Raw genomic sequence first — 24,755 nt, forward strand, 5'->3', positions numbered from 1 at the left:
CGGTCGATAGACCTGATCGATAGTTTTAAGACTCCTCTTGTTTTTTCTTTCATTCGTTCGTGTTCCTTCCAAGTGTGTGCAATAAAGGTTTTTCTGCTCCGAAAAGTGTGGATTTATTATCCAGATAATATAATAATAACTCACGCGATCCTACCTCTGAAATATAAAATAACAACAAAAAATGTGTCAGAATAATAAATGCTTTACGCAAACATATTGTATGAATAGAGGGCATATCCGAAAAAGAAAGAAAGAAATTGTTTATTAGGTACAATGCTAGTTTATTATGGCAAATATTTAATTTTTTAAATAAAATCGTAGGATCTAAATGGGAGAAAAAATATTAAGCAGCTCCCTCAAATTCCCTTTTATAATAGCGAACGAAATATTGGTCCTTAATCGACCAAAGGAACAATGCTCATAAAATAGAATCAAATATCGGTTTCGTCGTTTTATTATTATAACCTCAAAGAATCATAAAAAAACTTTTCCGTGTAGCGATAAATGAAAAAACTGTTTTTAACATTGCTTTATTTTTGTAACAGTGCGATACCATTATAATCAGTCTATTGGTCTATTAATGAGCTCTGTTACGATGGAAGAATTAATATATTATTATAGAATGTTTCAGATATAAATATATACATTTTTGTATAATGTAAAAGTAGTTTCATGATGTCATTAATTATTCATTTCTTTAAATATTTAATTATAGATGTATTACAAGCAGTTAAATTCGATTTGCATGATTACTTCGATGCAGTTATTGACGTAGTTGCGAGAATACAATGTTTGAGAAGCAAAGACAATTGCTGAGTTAAGAATACGAACATCGAGAACCGTAAAACAGATTCATACGTATCGTCATAACTTACAATATTTCAATTCCGTCGAAATAAAGCTATTTCTTTCATTTGCAAGTATTCTTACGTAAGATAATTCGTATCACGATGATGTCGGAATTTATGTGTTGTGTTTATTCATAACAAACATGACAATGGTTAATAAATATAAATACAAATTTAACATCGATTAGAACTTCCTCCGTAGCAGGATAATTCAGTTAGAACTGAAAAATAAGGAGAGATGGACCATGTGAACGTATGCATATTTTTCAAACTACTACTACTGTCAATTGCGTAATATGTCAATGTGATTTTAATGAATGCATCCGCAAATTTGTATTTCTAACAAATCAACATTTTAGTTTCTAATAAAAAATCATAAGAATTTACAACTTCTATTTAAGTGATCCTCAGTAATCGCAATAATAATGGAGAAACCATAACCGATGTAAACAATTTTTTAACGAGTCATAGATATATAGCATGGCGATATATTTCGTTGGACTTTTATAATTTCAATACTTTCAACTGAAATAAACCTAATCCGAAATTTCAAATGCCGAATAAAGAAGAAAACTTTTTAAAATCTAGGTCCATCTCTCTTCATCTCTGAATTATCGTATATTATGCGTGTAATACCCGAAACGTCGAAAGGAAAGAACAAACTTGTGCGTCGTAATATGTATGCTCAAGCAACTGTTCATTATGCAAATATATTGTATTTAATGTTTCCCTTTGACGAACAAGTAATCAGCGCAAGTTTTGAAGATTGATTGAGCAGAGAAGGGTGTTGCATAAAATTTTGCGTTTCACGAAGGCAGCAGACGGTCTGTTCTTTTTAATATGTGTCAAAAGAAGAGAAGTCGTGTGTGATTAAACGAGTAACGGTTATACAGATTACTTATATTGTAAGCATGCACTTGCATATAAACAGAAATTAACACGAAGCACGGAAGATAATATTCAGGATGGGAAGAGATCCAAATTTATTTCGTGCACGAAATGATGTTTGAAATTGCGTCATAAAGCCAAGTGGGAACCTCTAGAATATATATAATGACATACAGAAAGATTCGAACTTATGACGGCTTGGCATCAAGCGATTTTCGGCTGGAAAACAGTAATCTGCCTCTGTTTGACTATCGATTATTGATTTCTTTAAACTACTGAGCCTGTTTTCTGAGAATATGCATAAAACCAGTGTGGATAATTTTATGCGTTGTATAATGTACTTTTTATATATATGTCAGAGATGAAAGGACATCGGGGCCTTCCCTTTGAAATTCTTGGGAAAATCCCTAATACTTTAGTTTTTACGACTTAACCCGATTATAATCGCCAGAGATTTATAATAATGAGTTTAGGCTAGAAGTGACAATTAGTCGCTGAACGTAGCCGCGGTCACGGGATGAACGTTTTTACCTAATAGAGGTAGGTATAGAGTAATTGTATAGCTCTCCTTAAAAAGGAATAGTTGTAGCGGCACTCGACAGTAAACATTACAACGTTTTCTGTTTCGTGGCTCGCCATACACCCTTATTCTTCGGGCAAGATGATTACCAGATATCGATGCATCTCCACAGTATTATACATGTTCAGCTAGCCTGAGAACCCGCTATAAATCTTAGGATTTTGTTAACTAAGGTCCTTCAAACGGACAAACAGCCTTTATTCTAACAGTCCCTAAATGTATCACCTACTACGGGAAGATACGGAAAATTTGCGTTTTACACGAACGACGCTTCCCGCTAGCAACTTTCTCTCAAGGGCGGTTAGCATCCTTCTTCAACCACCAATATAGGAATTAACCAATTAACAGGAACGTTCATTTCCCTAACTTTCCGAACGAAGATTTTTCTCGACGAATCCGATGATCTCGTGTCCTTAGACACACCCCATCATAGTTTTTTTCTGCTGTATCATCGTGACAGAAAGACACTCTCTCGTGCGATCTCATCAGCGAGTAAAACAACGTCTTTACGATCAGTGAATATTTTACGTTTTTAATAAAGGGTCAGACTTAGACTTTGGAGGAAAGTACATTTGCTATCCCATTGACCGCGGATTCGTTATTGAACCTAAGATCATTGCCATTAGCATCTCGAATATCCACGATTATTTATCAAATTCTGTATTAATCATATTTGTACTAGTATATATCTTCTCTATTGCATGACAACAATGTCTAATCGAAATGAAAATTCGTTACACGCCCCTAATTCTAATTATAATGACAACCCGACATATATAAATGTGTTTTTTAGTATTTAATATTCCACTACAATTTACATAGAATATGAAAGTACTGAATAATGAAAAGGTACAACAGTATTAAATTTAATTTAAACATAGATATGTATTTCGAGTATCAATTTATTCTATACGATTACATTTTAATAATTCCTTAACAGATACTAAATATACATCCATTGATGAATATTTCGTGATCTACGATCGAAATACTGTGACAATTCACTCGTATCACGTACTATATATTTCAATTCTATTATACTAGATGTATCGCAAAATTCAATAAATTTATTTCGAATGATTTCACGTAGGAGAAGAAAAATATTGCATTTGTATCACGACCCATAATAAAAATAACCATTATATTTTATACATTCGTAATCTATTAACACAAATTGAAGCGATTTCGCTAATTGGAATGCCATGAATTAAATTGAATCAAATTTACATTTATATCATTATTACATGTATCTTTAAAGAAACATCGTGCTTACAATACGTTGTATTATCTATATTAATGAATTTTGAAATTATGAATTTTATTAATTCAGTAAATAAATATCAATGAAAATATCTCATTAAATTTACATTTTTTATCACCACGTGATCTGATGAAAAATTTTCGAAACGAAAGTTGTATAATTTGACTGAATATTTGCATGATTAAAAGGTATAATTTTCGTTGTCTTGTTTCTTACAACTGTTCTTTTAAATCTTAACTTACATTCTTGGAAATTTCACTGCACTTCAACTGTTCGATACAGTAATACCTAAAAGGAACGGCTGTGATTCTCTTCGCTTTTTATGGCGCTGCCAAAGAGCTTTTACATATTTGTACGTGTACCTATATACATAGAGCGTCTTCTTTTCAACAAAGAACCGAGCCTTTCAGATATTCTCCCTGTTCTCCATGCTTACTTGTCATCATCACGCTCCGAGATACGGAACACGTGATGTATACTGACATCTTTGAACATCATTTTCTGTGTTACTCAAATTTTTTTGATGTACGTACACATTCACATTGTTTGTCGTAACGTTGCTTCAAGGGATTTTAATATACATTTTTAAAACGCGTCGTTATACATTCCCGTCTATTTTGCTTTTAAATTTTATTTCAGGTTATCTTTGTCTAAGAAGAAATTTAAAAATATAGTATTTTCTACTACATTTTCCCAAGCCAAAAGAAGGAACATTAATTCTTACACACCGTATCATCGTTATCTAGCGTTTAACTACCAATTCATCGTTAATTAAAGATTTTACAAACGTAATAAATATCGCAAAATTCCGTTATCAAAAGAAAATTAATTATATTCTCTTAAGATAAAAATAATTTGACTGGAAGCTAAACATAATTTAGAACAATATATTTTATTTGGAAATACTAGGAAGTAAAACTTTTCTACTAAATTTAACATAAATAATTCTATAACGATGGAGAAGAGAATTCCTGCACGAACCGGAATGATGAATGTAAAGATAACTTTTGTTTTTTTTTTTTTTTTTTTAACGAAATTATCCTTGCTGTTGAATTTCTTTTGCAAGGACATATATAATTACTCGAGAAGTTAGGCGTTAATTAACGTTCCTTTTGAATAGGAAAACCAAAACGGACGCGTAACGTAACCTTGGCGGAATAAGGGTTCGCATCACTGTCTTTCGAATATCATTAGCGTTGACAGATTCATTGGCTCAATTGGAACCCAATCGATCGAATTGCGCCAGGCAATTACACATTCATCTATTCATTAGAACGTGCAAGGACGACCAGAGCTACGAATAGATGATCACGTAGCAAATCAATTTATGTCGATTAAATTATAATTACTTGATGAAGTTTCGAACTGTTCAATCGATCAACGATGCGTTGTATTATCGTAGCTAAAACCACTCTCCAATTTTCTCGCCGATATATTAAATGGCGCTACAAGTTTAATTTAATTCGAAAGTTTCGCACAACCAGCGAAATATCCTGTTACTTATCAGATCTTAATTGGAAGAAACTGAAAAGAACTTTGTTTGCACTCTGTACGGTACAGCATATTACAAAAACAGGTATTTAAAATGCGTTTTGTTCTTTGATTTAAGTGGCGTGAATGTTTGTGGAGCAAATTATTTACATGGCTATCTGTTAACCGTCTATGTGATAATATTTTATGTACAAAATTAATTTCGTTTAATCGTTTGTTCTGTACTTTGTGATTTAGCTTCTTAATGAAATTATATGTAGCTATTCTCTCCTTTTATACTTTTCTAGAAATATACGTAATTTAATTTTCATGAAATATAATATTTTAGGTGAATGTAGTGTACTTGTAAAAGATGAAATGCATTTCTTTAAATCTATAATCACTAGAAATTGAGAAACGCAAAGCTTGAAAGTCAAAATTTTCCGGTATGTTAACGTGGAAAACAGGTAACCGTTCAATCTACAACAAGGTGCTGCTTGTATAATTTATACGTGTAATAATTAATACTTAGCGGTAACATATACTATACTCATACCTAATTCACTGTAGATACTAAATGTTGAAGAATATGAAATTCAAAATACTGATTTTGCTAACAGCCATAACGGTATGTTTATCTACTGTGGAAAGTATACAATTTCATAGGTGTAAAACAATTTCCACAACCAAAAAGAAAACAAAAGAACTGAACAATTAGACAAACGAAACATCGAATCAAAGATAAAAGTAATAGCGTATACTAATTTATATGTACGTTATAGTAATACATAATAGTAAATGCAATCGTTTTAATAAAACAATCTATTTGCTTCAACATTGAATTCTATATTATGTCGAGTAGCGAAGCTCAAAGAAAACAAAATCCAAGAGAAAGAAACTGAAACGAATAACAGAATAATGTAATTAAAAAATCTAATATTTACTTAAAGAAAATAAAGCCGAAGAAAGGAGGAAACTATGATTAATAACGGAATAACGTAATTAAAAATGTAATATTTGAAAATAATTCTTGCTTCTTTAATTTTAATTTTCTGTGTTAATATTTACGATATACCTTACCACGAGAGATATGATACGATAATCTCCATCAATTGTAAAAGTTAACGAATTAATTATCTTAACATAAAAATGTAAAAGGAGAACAAATTTTTTAATCTTATTCAGATTTTAATATTATTGCAATAACAAACATCGCTGCTTAAGCAAATAAGGCTTACTTCTAAAAATTAATATACGAAACATGTATTAAGTAAGTATACAGTATGTGTTAATATGTGTAAAGAAAAATTAAAAAATAAGCTATACATACAAATGTATGCTCATAAATGCCTATTGAAAAATTATAGAAAAGATACTATGTAGCTTATTCTTACAAATAAGATAAAAAATAAAATCTGTCATATTTTGAATTCTTTGTCGATTTCCTTTAATTTCAACGGACTGGTTATAAACTTCTTATTGCATTCTTAAGGCTTATCAATTTTTAATAAACTTTATAATAACCTCCGATATTCTGTCTTTCAAAGTTTTCCACGAATAAAAATTCAATGCCGTGATATTCAGTAATCTCGGCACGCGAAGAATCCGTCTTCTACGACCTGTCCATCGTCGAGAATTATCGCTTCTTTAACCATTATATTGAACCAGAAAAACCAGTCCGTTGTTATTTCATATTTTTACTGTAACTTTCTAATAAAACATTTACAAGCCTACATTTATATAACATTTTCTCCATATTTTTATTCGTAAAACACATTTGCACTGTTTGTCAAGCGACACGCTATATAATATGCTGTTTCACAATAGCAATAATTTCGAAGGAATACATTAAACAATGCTACGAAGTATAAGCATTAATTACAAAAGATTAAAAAAAGATGAGTTAAAACGTAAATAATTTAAAGTGAAATTCCAATGAATTTAATAAGAAAAGATTACAGAGATAATTTTATTTGCCAAATCAGATCGAAAACAAGTATATCATAAATCATGCTCGGTAAAATAAAATGAGGTTTATAAAGCTGAAAAAATGAACATGTTATAAAAATTGCAAATCAAAGCAACATGAAAATATTGCTTCTAGAATAATTTGTAGATTTGATAGCAGTACGTTACAAGTATAATACAAGTATATATACAAGTATAAATATATGAAACATCAGAGATTTGTTCTTTTAGCTGTCCTCCAGTTTTAAAACATTCTGTATACCTACGTATATAGAAACGTAGGTAGTACCTAACGTAGTTATACGAACTGGACAACCTTGCCCGCGAAGTATCATTTTCACGAATACCAACGTATCCATATGCTTACAGGCTACATATTGGTGAACAAAATAAAGGGAGTAAGGAAGAGGTATACTGCGATCGCGTGATATTTTGCGCGAACATACGCGCTACTAACCACCGATAAGTAATTAAAGCTTTAGAATCGCGCTTTTCACTTCACTTTTTAAATGTAAATTTTACTAGAACGATATTTTAATTTATCTGCGATGCAAATTTTATTACGCGAGAAACTTAATTACTTGCGTAAAAAATGACGATGATGATGTCTAAAAAAGAAATCTACTATAAAATGTAATAAGAAAAGTTCTCCGCTCGACCTTTTAAAACTTACTTTTACGGAAACAATATTTTAAATCTATTACGTTGTCCGAAAAGTTTCTTTGGTTTTATGAGGAAATAATAAACGCACAATGTTTTTTGTTTTATATTGGTTCATTGAATTACCTACGAACGTAATAATAGAAATATAACGAAATGGATCATATCTAATTCAATAAAATAATATAAAATAGAAATTGTTGTTCATCTATTATCACCTTACGAAACGAAAGAAACTTTTCGGACAACCTAATATAATGCTAATAAGTGCTAGATGAGAAGTTTTATTCCCAAGTAATAAACGACGATAATAATCGTTCTGATGTTTGAAAAAGAATAGAATATTGGGATGAATTCGAAAAAATTATTATACTTTGCGTGAGAGTAAAATGGGAAAAGTAAAGTCTATATAAATGAACTTCGTTTCATTCAACATTGTATCATACGTGAAACCGTAAACTTAAAATGTTATTAAAAAAGTCTATGTAAACGAATCTTTTTACGATTTCGTACATGATACCATGAAACGAAGTGTGAGTCGATCGAAGTTTATACATTTTACAAACGAGCAATTGAAGGTATTGATCTTTTTGCTACGTATAAATCTGGTTATCGAACGATGACCTACAATTGATATCTGTAGAACGATAAATCGAATCGTACAATTACACGCATGTACAGCAGATGTTCCATTAGAATCAATTTCCTCAAAAACAAAGCTTCCTTCCATACGATCAAGCTGTTTTATTGTTTCATAATCTTATCTTATTTTTATATAAAGTATAACTACAGAAAATTAATATGATATACGTTGTACCTGTCTTTATTATAATAAAAATTATCTTTTCTGTCGCTAAATTATTAGAAGAATATTAAAAATTTGTCCACAGCTGTTTCTAAGGTTCGCTAGTAAATAAGGTCAAACTTTTTTATTATAAACAGATCTTGCAGTACACGCGAATAGAGAGTCAAACTCAACTCCATGTAAGTACAGTTCGAGCGATATGTGGTTTGAATGCGCAACGAACGACAGCCTGAATATATAACGAGTGAATTAATAATCATGAATACACTTTAATTATATTTCAAAAAGTGACTCATTCGATATACAACGACGAATATAGTAAGAGGCCGACCTACGCATCGAGAGTGTAGTCTTGCTATTAAAATACAACCGCAACTGTTATCTGAATGCTCAGCATGTTAACAACTAATAATTTCCAGCATATTTCGCTCTCAATTAAAAGCTTGTCCACTTTATCTGAAACGTGTACAATTGCCCGACACTGATTACTATGTATCTCAGTTTCTCATTATCCGTTCATTTTTGCCAGACCGATGCCTTTCAGTTTAATGATCATTTTTCAACCTCGCTCATTTAAATAATTCTGTAGCTGAATGACTATTTTGGACACTTCTTAGAAGAGAAAGTTCTTTACAGGACATATTTGAAACTGTTAAGTCTCGTTTGCATTAGTCAGGTTGTTCAAATTCTACAAACATTGAATTCTTAGTGGCTTCGGTTCGTACAAATCGAGTTGTTCGATTCAAAGTCGTTTCATTCTAAGTATTTAATTAATTTAATTGCAAGTGGATTACCTAGTGAACGAGACCGAAATTACAGGTAACATTATATTCTCTAGCGACTGTTGTTCGTTTTATGCAAAAGGTAATTGAACGGATTTCAGTGTCATTTGAAACTTGAAAGATTATTTCAAACCATATGTATTTGGAAAGGTAATTTTACATTGCTTCGATTCCGAATATATATAATATAACCGAAACTATAATCCAGTTATTTGACTTGAAATCGCTTGAACTGAAGCGACTGTTCCTTGGCATGAAATACATTTTAAATGGTATAAACAATAATATACCATTTAGTATATACATATATGTATTAATACACATATAAGTGACGAAAAGATTTATAAATTTTTGAAAACTTACAAAGCCTATGATATTTCATAGAATAGACAGATGCATATACGCAATATGTGTAGTGTCAAATATCTCAGCTTGTGTGAACAGAAACCTGAAGTCTATGTGTGAAGTGAACTATATACTTCAATTCAAACAGTTTCATCAACTTAAAAAGTATACTAAATGCGAAACGTGATGGAAGGATTTTGAAAGCTATAAGAAAATGAGGAAATGTGATGATAATTAGATTCATGAAAATGTAACGCGCCTTCTTTTCATTTTTTTCAGATAATGATTCTTTGTTTAAAAAATAAGAATGAAAGAAATACCTGCTGACAAGTAGAGCGAGATTAAAATATATACAACGACTATGCTTTCCCAATTCCTCAAAACGTACATAGTATTAGTTACTAATAGATAGTACTTATTTATTAGATAATACTCGTAGATGCATAGACAAACTGTATTTCATAATATTTTTTAATCAATTTCATTTACCATATTGGTTTACGAAGAATATAAATTATCTATCTAACAATAAGCATACATATCTAAAGAATATCTGCCTGGTATCAATCACTAGCAACATCATCAGGAAGATGCGTAAATTGCAAAGGATATAAGATTTCGAGTAATATCGTAGCTTGAGTAATGTAGAATAAGGCTAGGTTGCCAACTGTATTTTACTCTAAATTACTTTCTGAAGAAATCAAGAATACGAATTCTGCAATCTTGTATCCCATCTCATAACTTCCTATAGGATGTCATAGCGTTCGCCACATATCCACGGTGGAACAACCGCCACGCCGCGCTTGGTCTGGATACGCAATCGAATTTGCGAGCTTCGGCTGGTAATCGTCGAACATACATAGTCAGCGCAGACAATGTGGACAGTCCGCAAAACCGCACTCTAAAAGCCTGCATCCACTTTGTTCACTGAAAATCCGGCACAACGTATTGTCGTTTGAAAAATGGAATTTTCGTGCTGTGCCGTTTATATATATGTATGTGTATGCATTTAAACGTAATTTAAAATTGCTCGTATCTTCTATGTCTTGGATATATGCGAAATAGTTTATTTATTTATTTGTTAGTTGATGTAAACCAGATACACGTACGAAATATGTCCCATTTCCTCTGAATATTATTATTTTCCAATTTTCCTATGGAATATAAACATCTGAATATTAAAGACAATACTAATATACTTATTAAGTTAAAAACATTTTTGTGGTAACTTCTGTAATTTTAATCGTTTTAAAAAATAATTTGAAGTTTAGTTAAGTAAATAATTTCTGATTAAACAGTAGATATTGAAATATTAATTTTAAATATACGAATCGCCTTCTACCTTTTTCCGACCATAAAAACAATTCTCAATGATAAATTAACGATTTTCATTTAAAACTGAGCGAGCCGAGTGAATATAACATTTCGAATTACTTCCGGGATATAAATATGAATATATGATTAATAGTAATGAATCATTCTTCACAGTCCTTTCTTTTGAATAAAATTTAATGAATCTGAATATAATCTTGTATAACTCCTATATTCTAAAAAAAATTAGGCATTAAATTGCAAAAACATTATTAATTTTCTAAAAGTAGAATTTATAACAACGGTTGACATATTTCATGTGAAGTACGAGGCGAGATATAAAATATTATTTTATAATTATTTCAATTATTTCTATATCTGTTAACACTCTATCGACGAGATGCTCTTATCATAAACAATAATATGTCATCAAGGATATTTTTAGAAAATTGAAAGAAAGATCCATCGTTTTCTTTGAATCGTATTTTATAAAAATTAATTGCGATCTCACTCCTCGTAAATAATATAAGAATTGCTTAGAAAATTAATTGGCATACCTCCGTCGTTAAAATGTTAAGGTGCTTTACGAACTTTCTGAAAAGTATTTGTTTCTGAATTTTGTTCGTATGTTAGTACAGATTAATTAGTATAAGTAATTAGACTTGTGTTAGTATTTCTATATATAATATAATTATATCGGGTGGTATGTAGCAAATACATGTTATCTGACATTTAATATTTCATTTTATAATTAACAATTGTATTTTTATTCTATCGAAACACACGCAAAAACACAATTTAAGTACCATCAGATGCGAATAGAAATTCGTTAGTCTAGAATTTGCCTTTGTTTTTAATTCTACATTTAAAATACAAACGTAGAAATCGACACTTTCCAACTATAATACGATTCTTTTAATTATATCAGAAAACTTTTGACCAGCGTATAAATTATAAAGGCTAGAGCGGCTTAAAAATAACACGTCACGAAGCGAGTGCTCTCGTTCTTGCCGCTTGAAAAAGTTTCACCGAGTGAAACCTTCTGACGCCTCTTTGCCTTCCTGTTCGAGCATCGACGACCTCATTAGATCAATTTGCCAACATTTTGCACCCACAAACCGGCCTTTATTATATCGCGGATAAATCGACGGTGTGGGTTGTGATGAATAAACAGGAAATTAGAAACGTATTCTCACGGATTCGCGCTTTGACCATTCCATTAACTACCATTGCAGAATTACGCTTCAAAATTAGTTCCATAGAACGGACAATAATTGATTTCAAATGGATAGAAATATACTGTTTCAATGAACAAGTAACCGCGCTTTCAGATAATTTCAGTAAGCGAATTTGAGTATCGAATACCTAATAAATATTTCTATAATTATGTGTTAATCTCATGAATGTTTCATTTATAAAGGATGAAATACGCGGACCTGTGTGATTTGTATGGGAACAGGTATTTTTGAAAGAGATAAACACGTACAAATTGGAACTTAATTGATTGCATATATTTAACGGAAGCTACAAAAAAAAAAAAAAAAAATGGAACTTAAAAAATAACTATATATTGTATTAGCAAAATTACACTGTATATTGATAAAAGTAATATAGCTTTTTGCGATTTATAGAAAACACAGGTAACTGACAGTTGTGTTCGAGGAAACGTTTTCCGATTGTGCGCATTCACAATCATGACAAAATCGATTGAATAATTTATAACTTTCAAAACAGCATTAATGATATAAAAACTGAATTAATAAATAATTAAAAAAATATTTTTAACCAACTGGCACCTAATTAACGATATCTACATTAAACAAACTAAATGAGATTTTGCGAAATAAAGAATTTACTCGGTAAACTCCACATTTAAGAAAGATACCATAAACTAATATAATGATAAATGCTTAAATCATGTGATAAATAATATCTTTCGAGATTTGTTACCTTAAAGTTAGCAATAAAGAAGCGTTGTATAACTTTAATTCTATAAGCATGATAATAATTCCTAAACAATTATACTCAATCCAATATAATGTTGGAAAGTTCTACGTCTATATTTACGCAATATAAATCTTTCTACATGTGCTACCTTCTATTCGTCATATTTCAACTACGACATACGTATGCATATCTCAATAACTAAACGTAAATATATCTCTTCGATTGACAAGCGTGAGTAATAACCTAACAATCATTACTCCATAAAATGTGTCTATCCTATATAAATTGCAATAAAAAGAACAATTTAAAGTGCCATTAAATTATTTCTTTCTGCATACCATAAATACTCAAGTTCATGAGCGTTATGATTTCTTAAGATAAAACTTCAAAAGTATTTTCTTTTCTTTTTACTTAAATATGAAAACTATGCTGAAATAAATTTCTAGATCATTTATACAATCGATTCAGTGAAATAAATTTATGGATTATTTATACAATAATATAACGCAACAGTATTCCAAAAATCGTTAAACAAACCGATCTTCAAAAATTTGTCTAGTATTCTTAAACAGAGATATAAGTTCTTGGATTTCCTGGTACATCTACATTCATTAGGTACATTGCATACAGGTAACTGTCTAGAAGTTCTTGCAATTGCGTAAAAGGATCTTGCATTCTCTCGATAATTCAGATTTGAGTCGCTTTTCCATTTGAATATTGTAAAATCCGGTGCCATTGTATCGAACGACCAGGAAGACCAATTAAAATTGCAAGGTCGCGAAATTAAAAGATTTCCAAAAATTTCTCCTAGCAATTACATCGTGAGTCTGGCTGCGTGAGTAGTTGCCCCATCTCGTTACCACCGAGTCTCAGATACACTGTAGTGAACTCCTTGAAAGTCCAAGTTAGCGAGAACGTCTTCGAATGGATGTTCCAGGTTCTTCATGAACGTTCTCCTGGGAACGTTCAATATTTTCCTCCATACGTACTGAACGTGGTCTTCCAGTTCGTGGCGAATCACCAACAGAACCCTGTTGCTGGAAACGCTGCACCAAATGACGTATCGCTAGTTTTGTCGGTGGACTTTTATCGTTAAAATAACAAGTATATGCTCTCTGCGTTCGAGTAATGGAGCACTCGTTTCGAAAATAAAATTCAATTATCTTTCCTCTGTTACCCTGTTATAGATTTTTCCATTATAAATTTCCCAAAAAAATAGACTTAAAAAATCGAGAAGGAAAATTTAAAAATACACCTACAATAAAAAGAAGCTTATACACTTCCCAGATGGGAAAGCGACTTATGGAACACTCTGTAGAAACGGCAAATGTATCGACGAAGCGCCATTCGATAGCTCTTGACAAATATTTAAACGATAATGGTGCAATTACGTACGAAACAGCGTATCGTAAATTTCAGAGATTTAAGGTTATCTGGCCGTGGCGAACCCTTTTGACAAAATGAGGTCTCTGCTCGTTCTAATTCCGTCTTAAATTTTATCTACGTTAAGTACGTTGCAGAGCCGTCGTTATATTCGAAGAGAAAAAGAATATCGGTCTTGTTCTCAAGCGTGTTCATTAGTATTCCGGACGATACATTTCTAGTGGTCGGCAGCGAGACGAGTAAAATGGGTTCCCCAATCATAATTTCATTCCAAATGCAAATACCTGGTCTGTTCTTAAAAGCATGTCATGACAAAAAAGTACACCTACTACTGTGGGATTTAAGGCGTCGAAATATGCTGACCCTCCTACTCGTTCGTTTAATTGCCCTCAGGTTAAGTAAATCGCGTTCCGCACGAATGAAAAATAATTGGGAAACGCGAGACACGACCAATGTTATATACCAACGTACCGATAGAAAATAACGAGAGGCTGTTATATGTAATTTTGACCATTTTTAGACGATTTTATCTCGCGTACAACCAGTTTTCACACTCCAAAAATCGAAAAAACCAGTTTCCCGTCGACCTTACTGCCAAATGCAACTTTCAAATTGTTTTGTAAAAGTGCATGGATATCTCCGCAGTATGGCAATGTTAAAGCAGAACTGTACATTCCATCCTTTTTTCCTACCTCTGTTTCATTGCAGAAATAATACGTTTTTTTACTAAATTCTAGAATCTCTAATGCTCAAATATTCTAGTATTTTGGTACTCAAGTAATTAATTTAGATCTCAAGTATTCCACACGTAAGTAAAGATACTTTGTATGTTATAATTTCGATATCACGTTAAAGAATTTTTTAAACAATTTAATTCATTGTTTAATAAAATTAAACCATTAAAATAGATTATTAACGACCAAATCGATCACATATTGAGTTTTACAATTTGTTGGAAAGGATTTGCTCGTTTTAAAAATTATAACAATTTTAATTTGTTGTCTTTTATGAAGAACTTAATCGTCCATTTTTAAAGGAAATCATCGCGTGAAAATATGTTAATCTGAATAGTTTTCAAGAATTTCATATTCCAACAAACATTTTAAATTACGAGCATAAAATAATATGAACATTTAAATAATTATTACTTTTTTAGAATGCGTCATATGGCAGAACCGCGATATTCTTTCATCAAACAATTTTTCTCTAAAAAATGTCAACCAACGACATTTAACGAAATCAACTAAAACACGTGAACATAGTCGATATTTTGCGTCTTTCGCAAAATCGCCTAGGGATTACCAATTCAATCTAGGCCAAATATCAGTCTCTTTTATTAACATAAAGTAATCACCTACACGTGCAAATGAACGTTATTGCGCATGCCGAGCGACCTAAAACGAAGAATCTACGCTTCAACCCATCATTTCGCGACTGGACTATGAATGAGTCTGTTCACGCGCTCACAAAGCTACGCGAAGGTAAAGGCATCGTCGCTATAAATGCATATGCTACTTTACGTTACCGTACAGAAAGCGTAGCTAAGAGCTTAGTAAAGTAAATGCCTGCCAGTAAAAGTTCATTCTTTATGAAGATTCGAAAAAGATATTAATCTTCTCATCTTTATGCGATCGTATCATTAACTCTTTTATCGTAAGAAGGACTAATAAATGAATAATATATTTGATCATTTGATAATTAACCAAGATGAAAAAAAGATTAATAAACATTGGAATAGAATTTTCTAAAAATCAACTAAAAATACAATTAATTGGACAGCTTTCTAAAATAAGCTTATATTAGCTATATATAGGGAGTGTGAATTTGAATGGAAAATGATGGAACAGTAGTTTTGTATTATTAGGAACTATAAATCTTTCATAATTTTCAACGAATATGGTTTCAGAATTTGTAAATCATATATGTCTATTGAAGATAATAAAGTACTCCGTGATTTTAATTTGCAATGAAGATAGGAAATATATGAAATATGAAAATTTATTGTTGTAGAAATATACTAAAATATTGCAACGAATACGTAACGTATGCGATAAATAGTTTCGTATATTGAGAAAATGATATGATAAATATTTTGTCTTAGTAACAGTTAATCAATAAGTATTGTCAGTTAAAGTTACTTTATACTAACTCGATATATATTCATAGTAGATATCTAAATTTATTTCTCTTGAAATATATTTCCACGATTTTTAAATTTCATTAATTCGTAACAGAGTTCTTTGAAGTTGGATTTCTCTTTAAAATCGTATTTTACTCCGACATAATTTCTCCAACATCTTTAGCTCATCGTTAGATTTCTCATTAGACTTTTCTCGATATGTTTGTGTGCGACCTTGCACTTAGAGTTTGTTCAAAGTTCTAATAAACAATATTGAATTGGATTTAATAAAAACAAATATGATAAACATATATGTGAAAAATAATAACATAATGTTAGTGAACTATTAAATAGCAGATAATATAATCTTGCATAATTCCCTAAGAGACATGTACAACACGTACGAAATATGCAACATTTGCAAAATAAAAAATATACGATTAAAGTCTTCCAAAAAGAAAACAAATCATTATACAAGTTCCACTTCATTGACAATTTTTTATAAAAATTGTAGTCTTGCAATGAACGAGGGAACATTTTAAAACTAACGAAATTGACTAATGAAGTAAAAACCATTATGTCTGAATCAATATTTTAAAAGGTTTCCGAATAGGTTTAGTTTCGTTAAACCCTTTTATAAGACAGTATAAGTATCAGAAATAATTAAAGAAGCATTATTGTTATAAAGAAGAATAGTTGTCAAAGTAAAATCGAGATTCGTTATCGTTTAAATAATTACAAGCGGCACTCCGGGCAATGGAACCTCGCTTCTGCTTAATGCATGCATTTTCACGCACGTCAACATAAATAGCGAAACGATAATTATTACGCAACGCACCGATTAGGAGCGCGCGTCAGGGACACAACGCTAGTTCACGACTTTTGATCTGTCAAGATCAAAGCTCGCAGTTATGCGTTGAAATATTAAACAAAGTGACAACTATTAACTGTCGCAAGAATACTTACCCAGTGTCCCCGATGTAATCCAACATGCGTATCTTCAGCATCTCAGGGCGAGTCGCACACGAGGCAATTCCAAGGAAAATCGAATGGAAGTTGCGGCGTGAAGCAGCTCGTGGGAATCGCGAAATTCCCGATCCGTGCACGTCGAAGAACGTGGACCGTGGAACGACCGGAAGGTGGCCGATATCGACAGAGTCTAACACGAAGAATCAAACGGTACCACGTCCCCGAAGCCTCGAATCGAACACGCGTGTAAATACGTGATGCTCGATACGCTCGGCACGTGTGTATGCACTCAGGATCTTTCAATTGCGTTATCGAACACTTAGATTCGACGGCAACCAGTTCGAAAAGTTCAGAAAAATCTTCTGCAGATTAACACACGTCCAAAGTAAATCTTTCTCGTTTGCTCTCTTTGTTGATTCCTTCAAATATGTACCGAGGAACACGCAAATTGTTTATTTCATTGGCTCTTCGCGCGTATGTTTTATGCGCGATCCACTCAGCAACCTGGTGCAGTACACTTACGACGTGTAACTACGATATCCGATGATTGATTTTGAATACGATTGAATCGTAATGTCGAACGTCGTAGGAGAAGCAAATGCGTGTTCTTACGAGTGGCGTTTAATTAGGCAGCGTTCCGTCCGATCAGGCCAATCGTCCTTTCGAAAATCGGCAACGTACGATTTCCGCGTTTCTCGTAGCTTCTGTCGACCTCGTGTGCGACGCTCGGCATTCGGTCGACAATCCCCTCGAGTGTTTAATCAGAGCCCTGTGTCGGATAGCAGAAAAAAGCGAACTGAGTCAGAGCGTTTCCGCTAGCCATTTGTGGCAACGAGTCGCACGATATATATCCTCATGTTCAAACGTCGTCGTGAAACTTTGATGAAGTTGCAGCATCTTTTACGGAAACGACAATCCAGTACAAGATTCATTTCGCTCGGTAGTCGATCTCTCGTTCGACGCTCGCTCGTTCCACGTCGTTCGTCGCGCTCGGACAGCACGATGAGGTTAAATCTTCCAGAAAGAACTTGTAATTTACTTTAAAGCGTAGATAAAAGCGTGCGCATCGAGAACGTTTCGCCGGCATTATCGGAAACCGGAGGCAACCTCGCCGTGCGTAATCGGTTCGCGAGCGAGAAGAGGGAGAAAGGAAAATCTGTACGTACAACTTCGAACCCCGGCGAGATTTCTATTGCAACATTTACATTTAACGAATGATCCACTTAAAGGAGTCGGTCGGACGGCTGTGATTTATGCGGGAATATTCCGAACAGAATCTCAGCCTCGAGACATTTCAATTACGTTATCGCGCCACGTAGAAACGGATACCTGACCAAAGAAATTCTCGCGCTTTCGACAATTTTCTCTTGCTTCTTCGGTCACTCGGTATTTATCGGTTAACGAACGATCCTCACGAACGGTTCGAACGACAAAAAGGAACAATCTCGGGCTTCATCTTTCGGACGTTTCAATTATATTATCAACAACGTCCGAGGCTATACATCTCCGGTGGATATAAATTTCCATGCACGATACCCTTGCACCTTAATTATTCGTTGAAATTTAATTCATACGCATAATAACCGAACGTTGAATATCGAAACACGAACCGCCGAATCGAAAGTGACTCGTTTACACGATGAGTTATTAAAAGCGAGCGTCGAACGTGTGGCGATTATATTATTATTTTTTGAGATGACGATAATTTATTCTGCCATGATTTATTTATCTGTTGAGCATCCGACGCGCACCGACCGGATTAACGTCATTTTATCGACAAAAACATCCGTTGAATTTTCGAGGTATATAACAACGCAGACTTTAACATTGAGATCATTCCTTTTTATAGTGTAGGTGTATTTTATCGTGTAGTGTCGATGTCACATTGTTCTTGTAAATAATTTCAGAAAATACAGGATGATACTAGCAACTGTGTTGGATTATATCTCCATTCTGTAAGAGAAGTTAGAAAAATGTCGTAAAGGAAAAGTTTGCCCTGTTTAACAAGCTCTATCATCCTGTCGCGTGATGTTTCTTACAAGTGCATCGGTGAACAAGACAAGACCATTAAATACTGAATTCACGAGATATTTTATTTTTATCCGTTTCAACGTAATAATATAAAGAAGTACATGAAAAGCTTTCTCTATATTTTCCATTACATTGTTTAATTATCTTCACAGCAGACACATTTCAACGATTAGAATGTTAGAATATTAACGTGAAATCGACAATTGTTATCGTGTTTTCTTCGCAACTATTGTAAAAGTATTTAAATACTCGGTTATCTTTGAATGCATATTTAATTACAAAATTATAAATAGAAAATTTATCCAAGACAATTTCGTCCTTTGTTAGAACTTATATTCTGACACAATTAAATTTACATGGCTACTTTTAATATACAATAAAAGAATTGGAATTTGTAATTGTCAGACCGTATCGAATAGTATGATTATTTAAAGAATTCATTATCCTTTGTTCGTATGGTTATCAAGCTATAAATAAAATATAGAGGCACTATCACGATTATACGATATAATTCTAACAATAACATTTACGATCATATACAACACTGTCGCGTCTTTCATTTCAATCCACTACCATTTATATTCCATATGATATACATATATATATGTATAGTATTCATCTTACAAGAACATAATAAGTATAATCATTAATCATTAACTTTTCATTAATTCATTTAGTTTTTAGTTATTAATATAACTTTTTCAAAATACTTATATATTTGCGTATGATTATGAGCGACGATATACGTATTATTTATGTTATTTTATATTTACATCTACATTTAATATAATCTTAATATCTCAATATGTTAGTAACCGTATGATAAAGATAATGACGATGACATATATAATGAGAGATGTCAAGAAACAATATCAAGGAACAAAAAACTAATCTGACTTTATAGCTTTAGTTGGAACAACTCGAAGAATTAATTTATACAGGAAAGGTTTGTATAGTTCCACTGAAATGTAATTTCATTTTACAAGAATTAGATATGAAAAAAAGGTTGTGGTATAAGATGTTGCAGCTCGTTGAATGGTACAGAATTTTTTCCTACCACTTTTGTCTAACTTTACTTCAAATACAGATAGAGCTTGTTCAGTTGTTAGGGTCGTTCAGCACACAGGACTGAATGTTTTATGCATTTTCGTAGAATGCATTTTTAGGAATGCGTTACCATTTATATGGATCTATTTCTAAAGAATCACCTACTTTGTCTGGTGAAAACGACATATGGTTCTGACCTGGATAGAACAATTTAAAAGAAGAAATAAAACTAATTAATAAGTTCTCGAGTTGCAGAAAATTAGAGGTGCAAGTTGTAAAGACAGTTGTTGATGATCAGAGATATTTGTAATGTGTAATGTTGAAAATTCATAAAAATTGAAATGCAAGTCCTACTTTAAGGCCAAGGCCAAGCTGGAATAAAACTATCTATCTGTCTAATAAGTTCTCGTAACTCGTAACAAGCAATATTGATGAAGAAACTTGAACGCGAAGGTGTGTTTGGTTAATTTAAGAAAGACGAACAGTAAATATGCAACAATTGAAAATTTCATTAAAAAAGATCGTTGAAAGTTAACATCCGATACCTCAGTTAGAATGAAATAAAAAATGTTGCAGGAGGATACGAAGCATTTTCTTCGCTTAACCAAAAATGTAATTTTTAAGTAAACCTTATAAATCTCGTACGCAGGATGTAACAAATTGTCGATGGAAGTTACCAACAAATAAATTTGTACATAATTTACTGGGAATGATCTCAAGCTTATTGTCGAACGTAGATTCTGAAAATTCGATACGTTTCACTTTTCAAAGTTTCACATGGAACTTTAACACTTTCTCAATCACACATTAGAAAGTGAATGTAATTCCGACTAATTAAATTTATTATGTGTATAACGATATACCTATTAAGACAAGCGAATATTAAACCATTAACTTTGTACCTGATCTAGATTAGAATCAACTGTTCCCTAATATTCAATCGAAATTTTTATTGAAATTATCATTTTCTAGAGAATTGTATATTATCAAGTGCATTGAAAACTGAAATAATGGTATTGATGATTGGTAACTTTTACGCGAAAAAAACGCAACAGTAATGGATGATAACGATTTCGAATGTGTTAAAATTCCTTGATATTTTCTATCGCGTTGAGGATGAAATTTCAGTGTAAAATTTATTGTACGATATTTCACGTTAATTACCTTTCTCAGCAGCACGCTTTGCTGTATAAACGTAGTATCCTGCGAATGTTTAATATTCACAGTACTTGACAAGGTATCTACTGCTAGAATCGTTCAAATTTAATCAATGCTTCCGCTTGGTCTCTTGTAAAATAGGATTATACTTTGCAACTTGTTCTCGATCTTCCTTTAGAAATGACACAATTCCGATAAAAGTCGCTTCTTATGCTGCATACAGCGAAATCTGTTTTAAAGGCTCGTCGAAGCTATATCTCATCGTCACGAAATTCCAATATAAGGAAATGTTGAACTTGAGACTTTTCAATCGAATAATTTATTCTAACAATTCTAGAAATTTAAATATCCACGAGATATTCGTCCGTGTCTTTCCACGTTTGATAATAAACGTTTAACGTATTGGAGAAATTGAATTCTGGTCGAAGGAACCTAATGTATGTCAATATATGCAGGCCTCATTTTCTTTCCATTCCACAGCCTGAACTTAAGCGGCGATCCATCTTAAACCCTCGTTCGAAACTTGCTTAAACGTTGAATATACCTTTGATCCTTCTTCTCAGGATAAGCTTAAGCTCAAAGAAATTCTGTTGGTCGGGTGTTCATTCAAATTAAGCTGTCCGGAAGAATACAGTTTAATTGCATAGACGATAGAAATGGCCGCTGCTCATTGGAAACTTCGCAGTCTGAATTTAAACAATAATTAAATTTTCTTCTTCGAGAAGTTCCCGTTCTAATCGCGTTTACGCAAAAATGCAGTAACAATTTTCTCCGGATACGTCTTCAACTTCGCTAAGAAGAACGTAGCAATAATGATAGATTTAAGTGGAATCGTAACAGCAAACGTTACGATCTTGCAACCGGTCAGTTAATTGAAGCGTCGTAGTCCGCCGATCACTTCATAATTTTCCAGGCGAAATTTTTCTTGGATCGTCGACTATCGTGGATTTCGCTGCAGTCAACTCGTCAACATCTCAGTGACAGGAATTCCTGTTCGGCCGTTAGACGTATCAATCGGCTCGAAGTCTCAGCACGAACACACGTTGCCACAGAATCACGTTATAACAGTTTTTGTTGATCGCAAAGACGAAAGAAGAGCGCGTTTCGAGATCGATGCTCGTTACTGGAATACAATCTAGGGGGTAGGTTTACCGTTCGACTTGGTTACGTTGCTCGTTACCCGTTTCGCCGAATCACGTCTCCGCGATTACACGTCCTAAGATACACCGAGATCCCGTTATCGTTTGCGATCGATTAATTCCCTTGGTGTGTTTCTTCGTCGGCACGACAGATCAAGCAGATCCACCGATCTTGGACAGGGTACGAGCGATTTCGTTTTTCTATGCTATCGTATCCGCCGATGCATCACTCAAGAATAATCTTTAGTCACCGAAAAATATGAACTAACACTTGCTTGCTATCCGTTCGCTTCCCCAACTGGAGTTTGCGTACTCCACTTCCGTTCCTTCTTCTTCTTGTTTTTCTTCTTCTTCTTTTTCGTTTAATCGAATGCGCGCTTAACGGCAACGTCTTTGTTCAAATCCCGCCGGAAGAACGCACGACCCGTCCGCGACGTAGCAGCGATATAAAGGCACGATACGTCTACACGAAAGGCTTTTTCACATTCTCAACGTCAGCACACTATCAAACTCGATGACACATTTTTCCCCTTTTATCTCGCACTGCGCTTGCCATCGCGAAAAAGATGTGCCCAATCAAGCACAGGGCCCCTCCCTTTATTTATCCTTCTTTCCTTTTCGTGTGCAACTCATCCAGCTTTCAAAGAAACCTCATTCACCGAATCGATAACTTCTTCGATAATTCTTGAAAAACGGCGATAAAGATATCGCGATAATAGAAGACAAGAAGAAATTAACCTACGATGTCACCGATGATTTTAATCACCAAAAAGCACACGGACGATTCCAGGCACGCGTTACTTTACACCTTGCAAATTAGCGCGCGGACAGAGCAAGAATAATTACCGTTAGCGATGCGGTAATTACTGCGAGCCAAGTGACTCGTTATGGTCAAGTAAAATGCGATTTTTCCGGTCCGCGGCAACCGGACGGATACGTTCAACTATCTCGCCGTTTCTGTAGATTAACCTAGTACGCTACATCAGCCGACGCTAATTAGTTGTCGTTGCAGCAATTGCGAGCAACAGGCAGATAACATTGTTTGCCAACTGGCAAACTGCTCCAAAGCAATTGCCCCGATACTTCGCCACCGTGCTAGCTCGTTTGCATAGACAACAACTAATTTTATTGGGCGCGCACGCGAACCCCGTGCATGAGCAACTCTGACCGATACTTTCTCGTTTAATAGCCATGAAAAGCTTCGTACATTTTTCTTACGAATAGACCGAATTCAATTCGTTTCTAATTGATCTGTTCAACGTCCGCAGTACTCACTGTCTATCCCAAAATCTTTGTTTCTGTGCGTGAAACGATCGTGATACGGCTGGACTATTTCGCGCATTTACCGCCGTTTTCAAGAACTCGGTGAAACTTCGTCGGGAAGATGATATCGATCGCTGGTTTCCGGTGATTCGAGGGCGTCGCGCGTGGAATCGAGCAGCCACGCGATAACCTTGCACACCAAGAGACAGAAACGGGAAGGAACACGAGGTAGCGAGCGTTCGATCGATCTTGATCGTCTGATCGAGGAAAGGCAGCTTGTGCTCGGTCGGCACGCGCTACTCGACCTGACAACGGATCGAAGTGCCGGAGGACTGTTTTAGTGGCTGCTCAATGCATCGCCACTGGCAGTCACTCCCTTCTCTCGATCTCCAACATCGTTCTCTTCTCTCTTTCTCTCTTGCCTGTGGACGCCACCTCCACCTCCGCAACCACCTCCAGTCTGACAACCGGAGGCTTATATGAGAGTAAGCCGCCGGTGGAGGGAACGTTGCGCGAAACGTGCATCGGTTTAACCGCTTGTAAACCCTCAGCGCGTCACACGTATCTATACTTCTTGTTGCGCGGCTTATCGTACGATCATGTCGTCGAGAATTTCGCAAGTACGCCCCACTGAAAATGTTATTTTCATCAAGATCGAACCGCTTTCTAAGTAAATGCTACGAATTCAATTTATCTTGTTTCGAATTTCAGCTGCACAGGAGCAAACAATAGCATTCAAAATATTATTATTAATAATAAAATGAAGATTATTTGCGCTAGG

At 33.7% G+C, this 24,755-nt stretch overlaps 1 protein-coding gene across 5 annotated transcripts in view; it reads right to left on the reverse strand.

Moving 5' to 3' along the window:
* LOC126916589 (rap1 GTPase-activating protein 1) overlaps window positions 1-24,755 on the reverse strand; it is a 254,018-nt gene that overhangs the window by 195,983 nt on the left and 33,280 nt on the right. The window contains exons 1-3 of one of the 5 annotated variants that reach the window (XM_050722537.1): window positions 23,987-24,330; window positions 21,579-23,348; window positions 17,334-18,105 (exon numbers count right to left, since the gene is read on the reverse strand). The exons of 1 other annotated variant lie outside the window; for it this stretch is intronic. In XM_050722537.1, the coding sequence (XP_050578494.1) occupies window positions 17,334-17,374 (41 nt within the window). In that variant the 5' untranslated portion in view covers window positions 17,375-18,105; window positions 21,579-23,348; window positions 23,987-24,330. Of the gene's footprint in view, window positions 1-17,333; window positions 18,106-21,578; window positions 24,331-24,755 lie in introns of those variants that run through there. 3 more of the 5 variants (XM_050722536.1, XM_050722535.1, XM_050722534.1) reach the window with 3 other exon arrangements.

Source organism: Bombus affinis, chromosome 5 (assembly GCF_024516045.1).
Source record: "Bombus affinis isolate iyBomAffi1 chromosome 5, iyBomAffi1.2, whole genome shotgun sequence".
NCBI classification, from domain to species: domain Eukaryota; kingdom Metazoa; phylum Arthropoda; class Insecta; order Hymenoptera; family Apidae; genus Bombus; species Bombus affinis.